The sequence below is a fragment of the Esox lucius genome, chromosome 4, assembly GCF_011004845.1.
Source record: "Esox lucius isolate fEsoLuc1 chromosome 4, fEsoLuc1.pri, whole genome shotgun sequence".
Classification (NCBI taxonomy): domain Eukaryota; kingdom Metazoa; phylum Chordata; class Actinopteri; order Esociformes; family Esocidae; genus Esox; species Esox lucius.
The window spans coordinates 15309640-15332294 of record NC_047572.1 but is presented as its reverse complement, the minus strand read 5'-3'; the positions used below and the strand labels follow the sequence as shown (position 1 = coordinate 15332294).

The 22655-nt window shown below is 43.1% G+C and overlaps 1 protein-coding gene across 9 annotated transcripts in view; it reads right to left on the bottom strand.

Annotated features, from left to right (window-relative positions):
* gria1a (glutamate receptor, ionotropic, AMPA 1a) overlaps positions 1 to 22655 on the bottom strand; it is a 103584-nt gene that overhangs the window by 60888 nt on the left and 20041 nt on the right. For all 9 annotated transcript variants that reach the window (XR_004575702.1, XM_010865805.4, XM_010865806.4 and 6 more), the window contains exons 3-5: positions 17367 to 17606; positions 6110 to 6294; positions 927 to 980 (exon numbers count right to left, since the gene is read on the bottom strand). Coding sequence is in view for 8 of the 9 variants with exons in the window: in XM_010865805.4 (XP_010864107.1) it covers positions 927 to 980; positions 6110 to 6294; positions 17367 to 17606 (479 nt within the window). In the remaining variant the exon portion in view is untranslated. The remainder of the gene's footprint in view (positions 1 to 926; positions 981 to 6109; positions 6295 to 17366; positions 17607 to 22655) is intronic.

Here is a 22655-nt window from a genome sequence, read left to right as displayed (position 1 = left end):
AATAAACCGGATGTACAACTAACATCTCAAGAGAACTGTTGACTATTAACTGACCAGAATTTGTTTTAGATGGGTATAGCCCTAGTTTCCGCCCTAGTTCCTGTCCATTTTTGGCTGTGTTCATGGTATCAATGGAGAGGCTGAATGAGCGGTACCTAGCGACGGCAGTAGCACACAATCACCCATTTACTGACTGACTCTCTTTTGTCCGTCTGTCAGTTTGTATGTCCTTCAGTGGCTGGCAACTGAGTGTATATGTGTGTGTGTGTGTGTGTGTGTGTGTGTGTGTGTGTGTATTTGTGTATGTGTGTGTGTGGGCGTTGTTGTACGTGCTGTGCAGCACTCCATCTCCCCAGTTAACCCATTCATCAATCAGTGTAGGGCTTAAACCTCCCCTCTACCAGTAGCATGTATGAATGGTACACAACAGAACGATTTATGCACTATCATACCTAGAGGCTTATGTCTAAGGGAACAAAAATAGCATTATCTGGAGCTTGTCACAGTAGCAGAGAAAACTGTAAGGAGTGGAACACATTTTTTAAGTTTCCAATGTTTTTAGAGAGACAGAGATACGGATGTAGCATCTATATTTGATCACATTGTTGCAGGAGAGGTTTCTTTTATATAACAGTATATTTGGGTTTGTGATCAAAATTGATAACAGAGAACTGTGCATGTAAAAATAAAAATAAAACCTTTTTAGAACTTTGGACTCAAGACCAATATCGTTTTCTATAACAGGTTTTAAGAAGTTTGTAAATTAAAAATACCACTTAAAAATGTCAAGCTTCAACAAAAAATACAATCAACATACTAAGCCAAAATTATTTTTGCTAAAGGAATACTTACTTAACTGTCTCAAATCTAGAGGCAGAGACAAAGATAAAGACAAACAGAGAGACAGAGTGATGTTGAACTCTCACCAGGTTGGCCAGGATGTAGTGATAACTCTTAGCATTCTTCCCCTGTTCAACAATCTGGAACACAGAGAGAGAGAACACAGGAAAGACATGACTATAGGTCACATATGACTGGAGGGACACAGAGAGGTGGAGGGCGATATGCGTGTGTGTGTGTCTGTCTGCATGTGTGTGTTTGTGTGTTCAGTACACTGTCTCCATGTAGTGACCTTGTCCTGGGCAGAAGAGACACCAACTAGGTTAGGTAATATGAATATTCATTATGATCATCCCCGCAGTCACTTCTTATGCATACAGATTGACAGCAGCTAGTTTCAAGGCCCCACCAGCACACATCCATGTTTTCTACTTGAAACACGATGGCCGAAGCTTACTCTCATAGAGGGATTCAAATCAATAGTTAATCATTTTAGTCAAAGTAAGATACATTTATTTTCCCATTTCAGATGTTTTTATGTGTGTAATGTATATTTTTATAGCAGATAGACTTTATTTTGGATGAAGTGCTGATATAGCCAGCTAGTCTGCTGAAATTGCAACAGAGAAGACTGAGCTCGTTGATCATATCGTGTGCATGCCCAAATACCAATGATGTTTGGAATGCCCCAGTTTCAACAGAATTATCAACCCAAGAATCAGAAACAGTGTGAACCATGAACAGGTGAGGTACGTCGTTGTCCAATTAAAATTGTTTGTTGTCGTCATTGCCCATCCCATGGGCACCGATGTGTTCAAACTTTAGTGAATATGTATTAGCAACCGTTTTTCTGATGTTCTGGCTGCCTGCGTAATCTCCGCCCCTGTCACCTGCTGGGTAAACCTCATACTACAAATCTGAAACCACAAAGCATTGGGAAGCGGCTGCTGTCATTCCACTTTTCAAATGTGGTGAAAAGCTAGACACAAAGAGTTAATAGGCCTATCGAAATCCCACCCTGTCTGTCAAAGGTTTGTAATGCTTGATCAACAAAGTGCTAACCCACCATGTCATCTGCCACAGTGTTTTCTCTGTGGAGCAGTCTGGATCAAGAGGTGGCCATGACGCATTTCAGCAACACTCAACGTACTAAACAACAAACTATCTGCTTTTGTCAACCAGCAGCTTTGTCTGCTTTTAATGATTTACCTAAAACCTTTGACTAAGTAAATCACTGCATCCTAATTATTAGGCTCATCAACCTCAGGGTTCTCACAGGACCGTCTGTCTGGTCTATTTCTCTGAATATGTGAAATGGGTTAAATCTGATGGTCTGCTGTCTGTGCCTCAGGTGATATCTACTGAACGTGTTTTCCTCAAGGTACAAATCTTGGACCGACCTTATTAACCCTTTAGAACGCTGGAGCATCAGCAATTGAGGGTTCGATAACAGGCTCAAAATTGCCAGAAAAACTGAACTTTCTTCTGCAACTAATAAGTATATTCTTGTCCTGAGAAATTCAGGCTATTGCACGTGAGAAACTGCCAAGAAACTGAATATCTCATACAATGCTGTGTACTACTCCCTTCACAGAACAGCGCAAACTGGCTGTAACCAAAACAGAAGTAAAAGTGTGAGGCTCCGGTGCACAACTGACTCTCAAAGAGGAAACATACTTTAGAGTGTCTAAAAAAGTGAGAAAAAGATGCCTCACAGGTCCTCAACTAGCAGCTTCATTAAATAGTACCTGCTAAATACCAGTCTCAACGTCAAAAGCAAAGAGGCAACTCTGGGATGCTGGCCTTCTAGGCAGAGTTGCAATGAAAAAGCCATATCTCAGACTGACCAAAAAAAGAAAAATAGGCAAAAAGAACAAAGACATTGGACAGAGGAAGATTGGAAAAAAGTGTTATGGACAGACAAATCTAAGTTTTAGGTTTTCGGATCACAAAGAAGAATATTTGTCAGACACAGACCAAATGAAAAGATACTGAAGGAGTATTTGATGCCATCTGTCAAGCTTGGTGAAGGCAATGATGGTCTGGGGGGTTTTGGTGGTGGTAAAGTGGGAGATTTGTACAGTATAAAAGGGATCTGGAAGAATGAATGCCATACCCTGTGCACAGCACTTGATTGGAGCCAATTTTCTTCTCCAACAGGACAATGACCCATAGCACATCTCCAAACAATACAAGAACTATGTAGGAAGGAAACAGTAAGCTGGTATTCTGTCTATAATGGATGTGCCCATCAAGCCATTCCATTGCTTCAGGAGTTAAATCTCTTGAGTTTGAAGGACACAATTATTTTCAATTAAAAATAATTATATCTAACCTTGTGACTATACTTCCTATTCATTTTGCTATATTTCCTATTCAAACTAATTTCATCTGTTTTCATGAAACATTTCTATGTGACCCCAACGTTTTGAACATTGATGTATATTCTTTATTAGTATGGATATTTTAACATGAGGAATGTGCTTCATTGTGTTGTCCTGTCTTCATGCAACTTCATGCCTTTGGCCACGTCATCATTGGAACTGGAAATGTATTGATGCGCAGAAACGCGCACACACATGGGACACACATGCTCAGGCACATTATGCACACACACACACACACACACACTCTCACACACAGAGCCCAACATTGCTACCCCCTGTTGTAAAGTAAACAGAACCACGGGGACAGGTTGAGGCAGGCGGAAGGGGGCTACATGGCATTTCTGACAGATAGACACAACCCTAACCACTCTGTCAGACCACCACCATTTATCACCCAGAGTAGAAGACAGAGGAGAGGAGAAGGGAGGGGAGGAGAAGGGTGGGGAGGAGAAGAGAGTGGAGGGGAGAAAATGACAGGAGGGGAGCGGAGGAAATGCTTGTGCCTCTAAAAATAATGCAGTCGGTCCAACAAAGTAGCTGGATTTAGTTGCAGATATAGAGATATTTAAATAAAATCAACCTGTGTAGCTGTGGATTTAGAAAGACAGATCACAGTGTGATGCTCAATCTATCCACCTCATGACACCAAGCAACAAGGGAGAACACAAGTCATTGCGATTGTTTTCATGCTTCCAGCTGATTAAAAAGAAAGGAAAACATAGTAGAATTTAAATACAATTGATAAAAATCTGAAAGATATTTTGGTTTGAGAAATGTGCGGCTAAATGAAAACAATTGTTTGTACTTAGCATAAGCTCTCAGAAGGTGAGAGTAAGTAGCAACCACATTGATGATGTTAGCCAGTCATCTTTTACCCAACATCTCCCACATTTTCCAATCCCCTGTGTGTCAGTGTGTTTCTGTATGTGTGTGTGTGTGTGTGTGTGTGTGTTGGAAGCAGGCTGCAGGGCATGCCAGACAGTGGCATTAGTTATTAAGGCTGACCCAGGCATATAACACAAGGCAAGCCCTGTGGCATAGCCTCCGGCAAGGAAAGCACGGTAGTGGCGAGCCATGACACACGGTCTACACACCCCAGAGACGCCAGATACTGGGGATGATGGCCGAGACACAGTCACAACCAGGAAGACATAAGCACAGGACGTTCACTTGTTTTCTCCGCCAGGACCTACATTATTTCAGATAAAACACCCACTACTCTGTAGTCTCTGGTGGTGTCCCATATGGAACCCTACTTTCTACATACCCTAAACTACATTTTGGAAGAGCTGTAGGGGCCTGGGTCTAGTGTGCCTTGGAAGCAAACATATGTCCTCACCGTCTAATGTGTACTGATTTGCATGACATTTACTTTTAAGATGCAAACTTGTTATTGTGGCTACGCATTTGGCATATTCATAGGGGCTAAATCACCATTCCAAGTGTCCTCATTCATATTCAGTCTGACACCTGAGAACCTGTGTATGTTCACGGGGTGAAAACAAAAGAGACATTAGAAGGAGAGGTGTATATGTGTGTGTGTGTGTTTCTGTCTATGTGGGCGTGCGTGAATATGTGTATTGATGCATCTGTCTGTTGCAGTGTGTGTATGTCACTATACGTTTGTGTGTGTGTGTGTGTGTGTGTGTGTGTATTTCCGAGTGCGTGTACGTTCCTGTGTGGGCATGCATGTTTTGGCGCGGGTGTGCTTGTGTGTAACAGATAGGCTGCAATAGAAGTGCAGAGCTGCGCATGTGAGATGGATGGGTTCCATCTGAGAGGAGAAGTGCTCTGGCTCAGCTGCTGGAAACCGGGCAGGAGTGATGCAATAACCTTAACTGTGGGCACAAGGTCATCAATAAGACTCACACACACCAGACACCGTCTTCACCGACCAGCCCTGACACACAAACACACACACACATGCACGCACACACACACACACGCACAAACCAGATGCTGTCCTCACAAAGGTAGGGCCATGAGAAAAAGAGAGGGGGGGTAGATATCTGGGCGTGCGTTTGTGAATATGTGTGTGTTTCATTAACTGCTCGTCCAGTATGCCGGCACCTCAGGCAGCAGTATCCTGGTGAGGAAGTGCTTCCCCGCAGCTCTAAATGTCAACCCAACCATATCCATCTCCCCTCATTTTCAGAGACACATACACTGGCCTGGTCGACCACTGGGTGGGTCACCTCCTCTCCTCTTCTCTTCTCCTCTCCTCTTCTGTCCTTTCCTATCTTCTCATCTCCTCTTCTGTCCTTTACTATATTCTCATGTCCTCTCCTCTTCTGTCCTTTCCTATCTTCTCATCTCCTCTCCTCTTCTGTCCTTTCCTATATTCTCATCTCCTCTCCTCTTCTATCCTTTCCTATCTTCTCATCTCCTCTCCTCTTCTGTCCTTTCCTATCTTCTCCTCTCCTCTTCTGTCCTTTCCTATATTCTCATCTCTTCTCCTCTTCTGTCCTTTCCTATCTTCTCATCTCCTCTCCTCTTCTGTCCTTTCCTATCTTCTCATCTCCTCTCCTCTTCTGTCCTTTCCTATCTTCTCATCTCCTCTCCTGTCCTTTCCTCTCTTCTATTCGCCTTTCTCTTCTATTTTCTTCTACCTGTTTTTATTACTATTATTCCCCTTAGAAAACGTGACATTTCTTTGACTTGGAGTTCTCGTGTCTCAAGTGAAACGGAGCAATGCTATCAGAAATCTCTAGATTTCAAATAAAATGAAGATTCTGCCATCCTTATTCTATGTAAGTTCCGTCCTATGTATGGCAACCGAATCCTCTGCAAGGAGTGAACAGACTTGTTTATTGTCTGTCTCATGTGAAGCATTTCCTGTTACCACTGGGCATACTGAACTGGAATGTTTTTGGCTGCGTTACCTTTTTGAGGATGGATGTAAGTCTCTCAGTCTCGCAGTCGATTATAATCTGCCCCTCCTTCCTTTTGTCCAGGTCTTGGAACACCTTGAGGAATGAGGCTTCCGTCATGGTCTCCACGTTGACTGAGGTCACCAGCCAGCTCCTCTCTGCCGCTGTGTCCAGGACCTTCTGCAACACCGACAGGCCTTCAGATCCAGACAAAAGGTTTGAGGTTAGGTTAGTGAATTAAGGATTCTTTCCCAAAAGCCTACTACTTCCTATGGGCCCTGGTCAAGAATAGTGGATGGTGCTTTTATGGAAGATTACACTTTATGACTGAACTCTCTTAAAAGTACAGCATATTGTCCAAAATCCACACTATGAATATTTGCCAAACAAAGCCCAAGAAGCAGCGTGCTCAATAAGTCTGGTAAGATATTAGTTTTGTGCACATGTGTTTTTGCCCAGTAAGCAGTTATTCTACTACATCAAACAACTCTTTCTGACACTATAGCAATGTGATAAATGACAAAAGGCTCCAGAATGGGACGACGTGTACATGGGTTGGTGACACACAGACAGTCCACCGTAGGTTCCAGTGATATCAATGCAACTCCATTACCGTAAGCTGTCACCCTAGGCTTTTTTAATGCAGTAAAACATGATGGGAGAACAGGGCAAGGAACCAATGGGCTTGTGTCACTGCACTGCTGAGAAGAGATTAGCGCATCGATTGTGGCTGCTGATTTAATGTGTAGAGCAGTGTTTTACTGCGTTGCCACCATTCGCTTACCATTCAGTTAACCACTCCTGATTGTTAGACTAAGCCCAATTAAAAGGGTTCAAATCACTTTAGAAGCTGCTTCGACCTCTAATAGCTAAGGAAGCCATCGGTTACATCTATTGTCTGTTTGTCTGGTGAATGTCTTTTCTGGCAATCACTATTGAACACTGGGAATAAAAAGCAACAGGTAAGCTCCTTAAATCTTTGACCTCCAGAATATCTACCCTATCAACCATATCTCTACATTAGCTATTTCACTCAATCACTCAATCACACACACACACACACACACACACACACACGCACACACACAACCACGTAAACCCACAACATCACATCATATCACAAGTTAAAATGATTCTGGGAGCAGAGAGACAGATGTTGCAGAAGGTAAACAAAGCTTCAAACTGCAGAGCAATGCCATTACTGAACCAAATATGGAATAACACCAATTAAAGGACATCGTTAGATTACAAGCTACACATCGATGTGCACACCGCTAGCCAGAACTACCCTCAGAGTGACGTCTCAAATCCCTGGTAAAAGGTAGAACACTAAGCCTAGCTATTCAGGCTGCTATTCGGGATTGTTCTTGGGGATTATGTCTGGTGCAAACACACAACCCTCTTAACACACTTCACACGCCATCCTTTCAGCAGGGCTGTTTGTGTGTCTAACCCGTCGTGATGAGGAGTGATGGATTGCAGGCGCCAATAGACCGCTTTGGAGGAGAGGTTTCCTAGTGCTTAGAGGTTTGGTGACACCTGATGAATACAGCCTACCCAATCATATGAATCATTTAAGAAACCTCAAAGTGCTTTGCTGCAATGATGAGTTGTGCTGCCAAGACAAAGTCTGTCATGCGGACACACGCGCGCACAGGCACGGACACAGACACACACACGCGCGTGCACGCGCGCACAGGCACGTACACAGAAACACACGCATCCTAATAAAGACTTATGTTGCCTTAAGCCATATATATGGCCTTGATACTAGGATACAAAATTAATGGTGCCTGTCTAGACTATTATGCCAGGCTTGTTACCAAAATGACAACTGGAGATTAATTGAAACATACTAAAATGAATAACTATCAATCTGAATAAAAATAAGAAGATATAGAACTCAGCATGACGGCCTATAACTCCTGTTTGAGCTTCTGCTTTCAAGACCACTGCCAGGTTGGGGCCCACTCACCCCAACCTGACCAAAAGAAATGAAAAGGTTTTCGGTCTTGCTCTGGGGCAGCCCCTCGAAGCTGACAGGGCAAGCAGTCAGAGTGGTCCTGCTTGGATAAAAAAATGTCTATGAATCAACTGTACTGCTTTCCTTTCTGTCTTTGGCTGGTTCCGGTTTAAGTTTCAGGACCATGGTCCTCTATTTCACGTTTAAGCTTCAGGTTCATGATCAACTCATCTGTTTCATGTTGTAACACATTTCTTGGTGTTTATAGTGGTGGACAACAAGTAAGAACAGAATTCAAAAATCTGCAGCGCAGCATACATGATATATGATAACATCTATTTAATATACACAAATATGAACAGTTCTATTGCCCAGTCTGCACATTATTATTTTAGTGAAAAGAAAACCTTGCTTCCCGTTACTTCATGAAATAGAATGAGGAGGTTGATGCAGACACACAGGTCTGCACACATTGCTTCCAGACTTGATTCACCAGGCAACCATAAAGAGAACATCACAATGAAATCAAGCTTTCATAACAACTAATCATGGGATGTGGCTTGAGGCAGCAGACGGAGGCACAGACATGTGGCCCAATCGAGAGAGAAAGAGACGGGGGGGGGGGGGGGGAAGAGACGTATAGGGAGAGATTGTTTTGTTAATATTGTTTACGTCGGTTTTAATGGACTTTAATATTTCCCTCTCCGTGCAAGGGAAATAATAAGAGGCACACTTACAACAGTTACACAGCTTTTGCTAAACCACATATCTACACAGATGTTCTCTGCAGAGAGAAATTTATTCAAATCTGCATTAAAATGATTGATCTGTGTGTTCAGTTTTCGACAGTCCCAAACGGCAACCTGTTCCCCTTTAAAGTAGATGAGCCAAGGTAGCAATAGGGTGCTGTTTAGAAGAAAGCCCATTATCAGTTAAAGCACTTAAAATGCAATATTAATATAGAGAAGTCTGAAAAAGTAGTTGTATTAGACCATAAAAGCTTTTTGGTCGGTTTTAAAAGATGGTAATATGAAGAAGGATGTGCTTAAAATATACAAAAATGATTTTTGTTAACTAAGGAGCAGTAATTAATGAGTAAAAAAGAAGCCCATAAAATGGGGGTAGACACACAGACACACAAGCATGGATGTGTGTGCATAGCACTACATTCAAAAGGATTCCAAGAACAGCAAGGTAATGAATACGTAGACACTTATGGGTACAGGAAGAACTTCTTTCTCCATACTACCACTGACACAGCAATACCTCGCTGGTTGTGTTGTCTTGGTTTTTTAACAGGAAGGATAAATAGTGAGCATAGTCAAGACTCCGCAAGCACACACACACACACACACACACACTTTAAATAATTTACGTGAATCCAAAAATCCTACTCATTCCACAAAGGTTTGAAACATTTTATGACGATATCTAACTACTCCTTCAAACAGCCCACCTGCGCTGGAGCCCTGACACTCTTGACCTCATGTAAGCCAGCAATACGTGAGCCACAATCTGTCAGCCATGTAGAAAACAAATGAGCAGCCTACTTACAACAGAATCATGTTTATGGATGTGTGCTGTTGGTCAGATTGTCTCACCTCACTGTCAGATAGACAGCTCGGTCATGTCTGTTTATGTACAGGTCCTTCTATGGACAAGATCTCTTCACAACAGAGTTACATGTAGTTCCCAACATAGATAGCTGCATTTGACATTTCAACCCTAATGTGTTTTCTTATAGATCACACATTGCCATCAGGTTATGCAGGCGTTAATGTAGATCAAGCTGCTCATATCATATTCTGGACTGCATTTTAGCAGGATCAGTTGCTGAACGTGACAGTGGTTACTGTCACAGCAGGATCAGACAGCCAGGGAGAAAAGGTCAACCGTGGAGCTGAGGTGAAATGTTGATTCATAGCTGTAATATATAAAAGTGGATAACTTTAACAAAACGATTTATGTTATAATGTGTAGCCCATATCTTGAAAGTTCATATTTAGTAGCAGAACCAGAGGGATGTTGAGTCAACCAGTGTTGTCATGCCAGAGAGTTGTGGTGGAGCTTGGGAGGTGAGGTTGTTATATCTGCCACACACATTGAAATACAGAGCTCTGTGTAGTAGCTCTTCACAAAGAGCACACATCACAAACAATATCTTAATTAAGTCATATTTAGCAGTATTTTATGTGTTTATTCTAGCAGAATCAAAGAGATGTTGGTTCCACCAGTGCATGCACACCATATGCCAAAAAGTGTGGACAACCAACCATCACACCTACATGAGCTTGTTGGAGATTCCATTAAAAAACCATGGGCATTTTGAAATAAATACTTGTCCCCCTCACATTTGAAATCAAACCTACGCCCGTCTGGCTCTATCAATCAAATCAAAGACAACCCTGACCACACACAAAATGACGTATAGCCCTATCTGTACTGTATGAAATAGAGGCTTTTCAAAATGAAAGAAAACATGAGTACATGCATTTTCCAGATCTAATTATTCCTTCATTGCACATTCTGGTGTAATACAGTTACATAGCACACAAATACCATTGATGTGCTCCTTTTGACCAGTTATGTGTGAAACCAATCTCACTGACCTAGACAACCCCCAGGGTGAAAATGTAGTTATTAAATCTTATATTTTTATCTCAAGATTATAATTAGTAATAATATCAAATAAAACATAAATGAAACCATAAATAATAAAATGTCTTATGAAGACAGATGTCTCACACCATTGGTGTTTCCAAGACTTGTCTATAAACTAGTCTTAATGACATCCTCAATATTCAAATGACTCAGTTGTCTCAGGATTAATGTTTGCCTTAACTCAAGCTGCATGTCTCAAAATGCCTTCATTTACTATATAAACGTTTACACCAATGTCATCACTATTTCAGAAAACATGAGTGAGCAGGCAAAACACGTCTTTTATTTCTTCTGGGATTCACATTCAACTGTAGGTCATAACAGAATGGCACAATCATGAAGCAAAACATGGCAACAAAGAAAAAAATGAACTGACCCCTGTTCAAAAGTCTGAATACCCTTAGTTCTTATTAGTGTGTATTGCCCACTTTAGCATCAATGACAGAGTGCAGTCTTTTGTAATAGTCGTCTATGAGGCCACGAATTCTTGCAGGTGGTATAGCTGCCCATTTGTCTTGGCAAAATGCCTCTAGTTCATGCAAAGTCATTGCATGAATTGCACGTTCGAGATCGTCCCAGGGTGACCCGATGATATTAAGGTCAGGAGACTATGATGGCCACTCCAGAACCTTCACCTTTTTCTGCTGTAACCACTGGAGAGCCATCTTGGCCTTGTGCTTAGGGTCATTGTCATGCTGGAAAGTCCAAGAGTGTCCCATGTGCAGCTTTCATGCAGAAGAATGCAAATTGTCTGCCAGTATTTTCTGATAACATGCCTTTAGAGCTCACACACCCTCAAAACATCAGTGAGCAACCACCATGCTTCACAGTGGGGATGGTATTCTGTTCACTATAGGCCTTGTTGACCCCTCTCCAAACATAGTGCTTATGGTTATGACCATAAAGCTCTATTTTGGTTTCGTCACTCCAAATTACAGTGTGCCAGAGGTGTGTCAAGGTGTTGTCATGCATATTGTAACCAGGCTTTTTTATGGCATTGCGCAGTAAAGGCTTCTATCAGGCAACTCGACCACGCAGCAAAAATTTTTTCAAGTATCGTCGTATTGTGCTCCTTGAGACAACCACAGCGTCTTTTTCCAGAGCAGCCTGTATTTCTCCTGAGGTTGCCTGTGGGTTTTTCATTGTATCCCGAACAATTGTCTGGTAGTTGTTACACCGAACAATTTTCATTACGTTGTTACACAGGTCTTTTGACTTTTCTGCTCCCCATGGCTCAGAAACTAGCCTGCTCAGTGCATCCACGTGAGAGCTAACAAACTCATTCACTATTTATACACAGACACTAATTGCTAAATAAAAACCACAGGTGTGGGTAATTCACCTTTAATTGCCATTTTGACCTGTGTGTGTCACCTTGTGTGTCTGTAACAAGGCCAAACATTCAAGGGCATCTAAACTTTTGATCAGGGCCATTTGCGTGAGTTTCTGTGATCATTATGATTTAAAAAGGAGCCATTTATGTGATAATAAATGGCTTCATATGATCATATGATCACTATCCTTAAATAAAAGACCAATGCCAAAATGTCACACTTTACAAACTTATGAGCACAACAGTATGTGACTTATGGCTTCCCTTAGTTCTTTCATTGTGCATTGTCAACCACAACACCATCTTGCAGATACTACATTCTTCATATTCTCTGCATCCTATGGCTGGAGTAGTGGCTAGGAGAGAGGCATTTCAGACACCTTTATGGAATCGCCACAGACACCTGTTGTTAAATAAAACCTCCTCTGCCACTTATACAGTACCACTTAAGGAACTCCCATTTCCCATGTAGCATTCCACATACCTCCCTTTCTTAAAGAGTCTTGAGCACTCTCTCTCATTGACACCAAGTTATGACTGCACTTTTGACAGTATGATATGCTGTGAATGTTGAGTTTTAAGCCAGCCCCCTGTCCGGACCTTTGAGTCAGAGCTCTTTGCTGTGTAGTCAGTTTGCGAAACACATTATTTTATGCAAATAAATGCATGATGTAATAAGGCGTACGATGTCAGGACCTTAATGCAGCAGTTCAAGCCTCAGTGGGTTGCTGAAGGACTAGGCAGACGGCAGCCCTTGGTGATGGTCTCTTGTTGTGCATGTTGGCTGCACGTGGTTGGTGGAAGCTCAAGGATTCTGGTGGGTGAGTGAATTATTGGGAAAGCTGTGACAAGTTTAAGGCAGTTTCAGCCCCTGCATATTAGAAATGCCCGCCCAAGATGGCTCAAGGCCATTGGCCACAGAGAAATCGACGTCTTACGTCCAGTAACTTCGATTGGCTTGAGGCGTGGACTTTATTACTGTTAATCATGCCTTAAACATATCTAGTTAAGTGTCAGTTACTGAATATTGTGACAAAGAATCATTCCTACTAGCAAATACTTTTAGTTATCCCCTATTAATGAAATGTAGCATCAGCCACTAAACCTTTAAATGAGGTAATCTGTTTAAATAAAGCTGTAAAGTCAAATGAAAGCTGAGTGGTGGCTGGATGAGTAAAGCAGCTGTGTGTAACATCTGTTTTCAGGTAAGGGATATACCACATCTTGTGCTTGAACGCAAGATCCTAGCTTTCAAATGCATAACAGAGGAACTATTACCATTGTTAACTGTAATCTGGTTCAACTTTGGCAATGTCAAAATAGTTTATAGACAGTGTTCTGTGAGGTTAGCGATAAGCATAAAGTAAGCAGATATTCATCATACCCAAACAAGCGCAGCTCAGTTTTTATTTCTGGGGTTGTTTCTCATAGCAAGTGCGTTCAATATTAATACAGTATTCTGTGGTGTTGCTTTGATGTTGGCATTTTCATGTGTACTGTTTATAGACATTACCATAGAGAAGAGCCGTTAGAATGGTGATGTTAGCGCAGAGAATAGGAACATCTATAACAAACCCATCCAAAGCACCATCTGACCTCCACTGCGCTAATCAAAGGTGCGTTTAATATATGTTAGTGAATAACCATAGTTTGGCACAGAGCTGCATGAGTCAGCTCCAGGCACGTGAACACCCTCGGATGCACCGATGCAACCACACACAGACACACACAGTGGGGCCGCCGAGTGCTGAAGCACGTAGCACGTGAAAATGGCCTGTCATCTGTTGCATCACTCACCGAAAAGTTCCAAACTGCCTCTGGAAGCAACATCAGCGAAAGAAATGTACATCCGGGGAGCTTAACAAAATGGGTTTCCATGGCCGGCAGCTGTATGCAACCCTCCACAACATGCACAGTGCCAAGCTTTGGTTGGAGTCATGTAAAGAATGCCGCCAATGGACTCTAGAGCAATGGAAACGTGTTCACGCGTCACTGTCTGGCAGTCTGGTGGACGAATCTGGGAGTAGCAGACGCCAGAAGAACGCCACCGACCCTGAATGCATATTGCCTACTGGAAAGTTTGGTGGAGGAGTTATGGACGGGCTTTGTTTCACGGTTTGAGCTAAGCCCCTTAGTCAGTGAAGGGTCATCTTATTGCTACAGGATACAAAGACGTTTAAGACAGTTGGATGCTTCCAACTTTGTGGCAACAGTTTGTGGCAACAGTTTTTTTTCCTGTTCCAGCATGACTGTGCCCCTATGCACAAAGCAGGGTCCATAAAAACATGGTTTGGTGAGGTTGGTGTGGAGGAACTTAAGTGGCCTGCACAGAGCCCAGAACATAACCCCATTGGATGATGTGGAACAGCGATTGCGAGTCAGGCCTTCTCTTCCAGCATTAGAGTCTGAACTGAGAAATGCTGTTTTGGCTGATCGGGCACAGGGTGGCTACTTTGAATAATGTACAATATGAAATGTATTTAGATCTGTTTAACCCTTTTTTTAATCTATTATTCTACAATTTAGAAAATAGTAAAAATTAAGAAATATCTTACTAACAACTGAGCATGTCCTCTGCATATATGATTAGGGTTAGGAATAATTCTGGCTGGATAAGGGTCAACGTTAAGACGTAGGAATTAATTAGGGGTTAAGGTCAGGGTTAAGGTAAGGTGAGTATTTACCCAGAGTCACATCTTAACAGCATCGTCTCTCTACACACAAGTCTAACAAACCATTGCCTCTTGTGGACAGTTTTCAAATCATAAACAGAAAAGGTGTTTTCCTCAACCAGACCAACAAAAATCTAGTGTAATCTGACTGACCACACACACACACACACACACACATTCCCAAATGCACACACATTGACAAATGCACACACTAATACACATATTCATAAGACCACAGTATAAGGCCAAAAACACAGATTTTCTTCCAATCTAAAAATACCCCTTTCAACAACTTCGGGCAGGCAGCTGGGGACTAGTATCCAAGCAACAGGAGGCGATGCCGATATGGATTCCACAGCTCTTCATCCCCCCACTTAATAATACAGTTGGGTAATGACCCTGTACTACACACACACACACACATATACATACATACACACATGCACGTACACACTGATTATAGTACACTTGCACTATAAAAGCTCATGAACAGCAAGCATACACACACACATACACACACAAACACACAATCACAAACACATTCAGAAGGGACAATGGCCCAGCAGTCGATCCTGGAAGACCCAAACATCGCTGGGACATACATGGTCCTCTAGCAATGTCATACATCACAAGTATCAGTCCTCTGAGTGACATCTGCTCTCACAATCTGGCTGTGTGTGTCCAGACAGAGGGAGAGTTTACCAAGGTCTCAACGTCGTCATTAATCTGGCTTCATTTCAGAGAGCATCAGATCACTCACCATTCACCATGCACAAAAAGAGCCACACACACCCATGCCAACACACACACACGCTTATTTTACGCAACTTCTTGGGATCACAATTGATTTCCATTAAAATGTTTATCCTTGAACAGTTACCTTAAGCCTAACCCTTAACCACTAAAACCCCATTTTAACCCTAGCTCAAACCTCAACAACAAGAATTAAAAGCAATTTGCATAAATGACAAAATCTCCCCACTAGTCATATTTTGACATGGTTTACTAACACACACACACACACACACACACACAATTAGCACACGCACACATTTAGGCACATTAATGTATATACACACACAAATACACATATGATTGCAGACACACTGTCAGCATATGCAAGGGGTTTTGTGTAGCAATCCATTATGCTCTGAAACACACCTGGGACAGATGGTGAAATTATGGGAATGCTACAGCCGATTGGACGACTTAGAAGCAGGGAGGGGCCGAGGTGAGGGAGGGGAAAGTGGTAGAACGGGAGGAGGACGACGAAGAGGAGGGAGGGGTGGAAGCGAGGGATGGAGGGGAACGAAATAGAAGCGGAGGAATGGAACGGGGAAGGAGAGGCGGTGAAGAGGGAGAAGAGGGAGAAGGCGAAGAAGACTAGGACAGTTTGGAGCTAAGAGAGGGGTAGAAGGGGGATGAGGAGAAACAGGAAGGGTGGTAGAGGGAGAATGGCAGGAAGGAGGGGTGGGGAAGAAGAGGGAGGGAGGGACAAAGGGGAAGAGGTAAAGGAGGGAAGGGGGAGTGGGTAAGGAGTAGAGGAGCGAAAGCAGACCAGGTGCGTCAGTCTTTTTTGTTTTTACCACAGATGGAAAAGTTTGCTGCTAAAATGTGTTTGCTTTGCTTTTGCTACCATTTGGTTTTCAAATACCCAGAAGGAATGCTGTATTAAAATGCCAGTCACCTGGCAGGAAAACGGTGGGTCCTACAACTCTCTCTCCCTCCTGTGTTGTTTGTCCAAACGTCTGTCTGTCTGTATGTATGTTGTCCGTTTTGTGTGTGTGTGTGTGTGTGTGTTGTCAGTAGATAGATGGTGTGACTTAGTTTTCTCTGTGTGATTCCTCTTCAGTGTGTTTGGTCGATTTGCCTTTGTGTGTGCCGTCCAAATATGTTCAGGTGCTGCCAAGAGCTTTCACTGAAAAGGATTTCCATTGTAATGCGACACAATGACTACCCCTGACCCTCCCACTGTCACCATGGCAATAAGTGAATGACTTACTGTGGTTGGTATGACGACTGATAACTTGCGCCATACAGCGCCTGATAGAGGTATGTTGTGTGAAGGAGCTAGGTTAAGGTTTAGCATAAAGGTCAGGTTATTGAGGCTATGGTCAGGTCAAAAATAGGGTTAAGGTTAGGGATAGGAGAGGTAAAAGGGTTATTTTTGATGGTACTAAATTGTCGGTCCTCACCTTGATAGTAAAGCCTGTGTGTGTGCCTCTGTGTGTGTGTTCCTGACATTCTGTAATACTCAGCGTCACAGCCTCATGCTCCATTTATAAAGCTATTCCTGACACATACCTAGAGTTTCATGTCATACCCTGTGGCCCAGTCATCCTACCAAACCGCCAGCAAATCCCCTGCCTATTAGCCTGAATACTGAACTGAATATTACTCTGTTTCACTGGTCTTCTTGACAACTTTCACAAAGCATCCCCAGTGGTAGTGGTACTGTATCATACATCTGCAACAAGGTGATTTTGATGTACCCTTTTCCAAATATCGGACCAAACTGTTATTTTCAGGGTGAATCCAGCAACTATGTTGAAAGAATTACAGGGCCAATCCAGAAACAGATATTCTTCTACATGCAAAGACTATTCAGCTAGTCATTTCACCACTGATGTTGGTACTCACCGGAGTCAGAGCTGTACATATAGACGAACTTGGTCCACTGGTAGTGGTCGATGACTCCCACCAGAACATCTTGTAGCTCCGGTCTCAGCTGGATCATGAACTGGTTGGCCGTCTCGATGGGGTAGGAGGGCGTGACGAAGCACACATGCAGCGCCCCGCAGAACGACATCAGCATGTTGACCGTCTTCCTGTCGTAGAGACCGATGATGGCGTACACACCTTTGGAGAACTGGGAGCAGACTAAAGGAGAGGGGGAGGGGAAGAGGGGGAGGGGAAGAAGAAAGGGATCAGAGGACATTGTGGACCCATTGCCGCCTCTTGGGAGAGTCAGAGATCAGGAAGTGTATCTTCAGATGCTAGGCAGTTTCGCCAGAACATATGCGCTTCCTCTCCACCCCACAAACTCGAGCTTGCAGGCGCCCAAACCCACAACAAGGACTTACTGGTGCGTCACCGGGTCCATTGTTAGACCTTTGGGCGTTTGCATTCTGAAGAGCTGTTCGTTGAACACAGATCATCATGCTGTCTGATCACTTCTGCACAGACTAGATCAGTACATTGTGGGTAGTCTACGTGAGACACGAAAGACGGAGGGGCAAGCACATGCGGTGCTGTCTCTCATTTGTACTTTTGTTCTCCTGTTCTCCTTTTACTCCTCTGCACCCTGTCACAATTCCTTCCTGCTTTACTTACTTCTCTTTCACCGCTTCACCCCCTCTAGAACTGTTCTGATCCTGTGTCTGTCATCTTGGCTCTTAACCACGTCCTCTATCTTCACCTGGCTGCAGCACCTCTCGACCTGCCCAACTCTCACCACTGGTCGGGTCTGAGGCTGGCTTCGGGTTATTTTCTGCTACTTCCTGTCTGCGGGCGGGCCTCACGTTTCTATGCATTCACCCAACAGATTGAGTCTACAGTCTGCTCAGCCTGTTCAGAGCCTGGGGCCAGTTCACAGCGAGGGGCCCAGGGCCAAGAGGAGGGGCCGGGGGAGGGAGGGGTGGGGACAGACAGACAGAGACGGCCTGCCCTGCTGCAGAAAGAACTGCGCCCCAAGGCCTTGTGTGTGTGTGTGTGTGTTCCAAAGGCACGGTGACTCACCCTGTGTACGCCTCTACCTCCCTGAAATAGACTAGCCCACTTGCACCTCGGCACTCAGGAACTGTAATAGAAGATTCCCATGGTAACCCACCAGTGGATGTGATGCTTTCAAATAATTTCCCATTAATGGCAACGTTTCTCCTGTCTTTTCTTGACGCAAGATTCATGCACGCCCGCACCTCCAATGGAAACCTCAATTTCAATATTCACCCATTCACACAGTTCAGCGCTCCTGGCGTCACAACCCAATATCTCAGTTTTGTTAGATAATCCATTCTGCCTTCCAGGCTCTGCTGCTCCAATATGATCAGTGATTGTATATCTAAGTCTACAGATCCAGTATCATCAGTGTTTGTATATCTAAGTCTACAGATCCAATATGATCAGTCATTGTATATCTAAGTCTACAGATCCAATATGATCAGTGATTGTATATCTAATTCTAGAGATCCAATATGATCAATGATTGTATATCTAACTCTACAGATCCAATATGATCAGTGATTGTATATCTAAATATGCAGATCAAATATGATCAGCGATTGTATATCCAAGTCTGCAGATCCAATATGATCAGCGATAGTATATCTAAATATGCAGATCAAATATGATCAGCGATTGTATATCCAAGTCTGCAGATCCAATATGATCAGCGATAGTATATCTAAATATGCAGATCAAATATGATCAGTGATTGTATATCCAAGTCTGCAGATCCAGTATAATCAGTGATCATCACAGTGATCCACATAGCGCACCAGTAATATAGCGAACCAAACCCTTTTCCTCCCTCATTGCACAGACATCCTCAGCACACTACGAGGTGTCAGAACAGAGCAGGCCCTGGAGTTGGAGCTTTGACAGGAACAGTTTGTGTATCTGTCTCCTTACTGTAACTCTGACCAGATGGTTGTGTGTGAGATAGAGAGATGGAGAGAAAGAGAATGACACAGGTCATGTTAGTATGACTCTAGCTGGAAGATGACAGGAGGGGTCAGGGACTCAGAGACCCACACAACTACTAAAACCCAAAAGATCTGTCCAAATGTCCACACTGGTTACCATTCCATCCTCTTCTCTTGTTTTGTCTCCTCTCTACACCTCTCTCCTCCCATTCCGACCTCCCATTCTTGAAGATCAATCCCCAAGCAGATCTTTAAGCTGAGGGAACCACTACTGAACACCACAAAACCATAGGAGCAGTGGGGCTTAACATTTTAGTACTCAACAGTGAAAAAGCACAGTATTTTACTATAGAGTCTGGTTTCTTAAGTATCACAGGAGCATGGACCATTTGTCTTTTGAATATTTGCGGTGTAATTTTTGTCAGAACTTTTGTGAAGACAACAGAGACCTGTTGCTACAGAATAGCAGGCCAAAAAGCAGCAAAACTACAAATGACCACACTGCTGGGCTTCACCCTTCCCATTCCACACCTAACTGAGTCTAATCCCCTTCTCCATAAGATTACAGTGGATTATTTAGTGTCCCCACATGCAATATCTGCAAAACCACTAGCCCAATTCAGACTAAACTCGCAAGCGAATGACGCATCTGGCCAGACCAATCCAGCATTTATAAAATTACAATGACTGACGGGAAGCTATTGTCATCAACATACAGTGGGGAGAACAAGTATTTGATACACTGCCGATTTTGCATGTTTTCCTACTTACAAAGCATGTAGAGGTCTGTCATTTTTATCATAGGTACGCTTCAACTGTGAGAGACGGAATCTAAAACAACAATCCAGAAAATCACATTGTATGATTTTTAAATAATTAATTAGCATTTTATTGCATGACATAAGTATTTGATCACCTACCGACCAGTAAGAATTCCGGCTCTCACAGACCTGTTAGTTTTTCTTTAAGAAGCCCTCCTGTTCCCCACTCATTACCTGTATTAACTGCACCTGTTTGAACTTGTTACCTGCATAAAAGACACCTGTCCACACACTCAATCAAACAGACTCCAACCTCTCCACAATGGCCAACACCAGAGTGCTGTGTAAGGACATCAGGGATAAAATTGTAGACCTGCACAAGGCTGGGATTGGCTACAGGAAAACAGGCAAGCAGCTTGGTGAGAAGGAAACAACTGTTGGCACAATTATTAGAAAATGGAAGAAGTTCAAGATGACGGTCAATCTCCCTCAGCAAGATCTCACCTTGTGGGGCATCAATGATCATGAGGAAGGTGAGGGATCAGCCCAGAACTACACGGCAGGACCTGGTCAATGACCTGAAGAGAGCTGGGACCACAGTCTCAAAGAAAATCATTAGTAACACACTACGCCGTCATGGATTAAAATCCTGCAGCGCACAGAAGGTCCCCCTGCTCAAGCCAGTGTCTGTCCAGGCCCGTCTGAAGTTTGCCAATGACCATCTGGATGATCCAGAGGAGGAATGGGAGAAGGTCAAGTGGTCTGATGAGACAAAAATAGAGCTTTTTGGTCTAAACTCCACTCGCCGTGTTTGGAGGAAGAAAAAGGATGAGTACAACCCCAAGAACACCATCCCAACCCTGAAGCATGGAGGTGGAAACATCATTCTTTGGGGATGCTTTTCTGCAAAGGGGACAGGATGACAACAACCTACTTCCCTCAGTAAGTGCATTGAAGATGGGTCGTGGCTGGGTCTTCCAGCATGACAACGACGCGAAACACACAGCCAGGACAACTAAGGAGTGGCTCCGTAAGAAGCATCTCAAAGTCCTGGAGTGGCCTAGCCAGTCTCTAGACCTGTACCCAAAAAAAAATATTTGGAGGGAGCTGAAAGTCTGTATTGCCCAGCGACAGCCCCGAAACCTGAAGGATCTGGAGAAGGTCTGTATGAAGGAGTGGGCCAAAATCCCTGCTGCAGTTTGTGCAAACCTGGTCAAGAACTACAGGAAACATATGATCTCTGTAATTGCAAACAAAGGTTTCTGCTTTTCTTATGTATCAAATACTTATGTCATGCAATAAAATGCAAATTAATTACCTAAAAATCATACAATGTGAATTTCTGGATTTTTGTTTTAGATTCCGTCTCTCACAGTTGAAGTGTACCTATGATAAAAATTACAGATTTCTACATGATTTGTAAGTAGGAAAACCTGCAAAATCGGCAGTGTATCAAATACTTGTTCTCCCCACTGTATATTTTAGATTCTTCACAGAAGCTATCCTTTGCCTTGATGTCAGCTTTGCACACTCTTGACATGCCCTCAACTGCCTTCATGATCAATTATTCAATTAACAGGTGTGTCTTGCTAAACGTGAATTTGTGGGATTTTTTTCCTTCTTAATGTGTTTGAACCAGTTGTGATGTAACAAGGTAGAGTTGGTATACCAAAGACCATCATTGTCTGTATTGTTGTCCATATTATGGTAAGAGAGAAATGACAGTCCTATAATTTTGGTTACTGCATGATTCTATATGTGCATTTTCTTGGTTTTGATGTGTTCACTATTATTCTACAATGTTAATATAGTACAAATAAAGAAATTGAATTAGTAGTTTTGTATTTAGTAGTCATCTTCTGACTGGTTATGTATGTCCTCATGTGGATGATAACAGAGAACAGTGGATGTAGGAACGAGAAGCATGGATGAGGCCAGAGAAGCGTTGATGAGGACAGCGAAGGGTGGCTGAGGCCACAGAAGCATGGCTGTAGGACAGAGAAGCCAGAGAAGCGTGCATATAGGACAAAGAAATGTGGATGAGGCCAGAGAGGTGTGGATGTAGGACAGAGAAACGTGGATGAGGCCAGAGAGGTGTGGATGTAGGGTGGAGAAGCATGGATATAGGACAGAGGAAGTCTGAGCACAGGAGGCAGAAGTCCAGTAGTCAGGAAACAGTATAGTGCCAGTGTAGTATGCACAACAGACAACAACAGAAAAACAGGTCTTACATATGATTGCACACACACTTTAAAACTGCACACACACACACACACACACACACACACACACCGTCCCTCCATTCTGGAGACTTGCGTGTTATTACTGTATACACAGACCAAAGGCTCAGAAACAGTCTGGGACTGCCACCACAACATGAGCGTGGGTCCAGTGGGACTGGGAAAGCTGATTGGGCCTTCTAGGTTCTAAGTCAACTACACATAATGGGACATTTCTAATAAGGCTTCCCATTAGGGAAGATGCATTTAAACAGATGGATTAAGATGACTGCATCCCACAACACA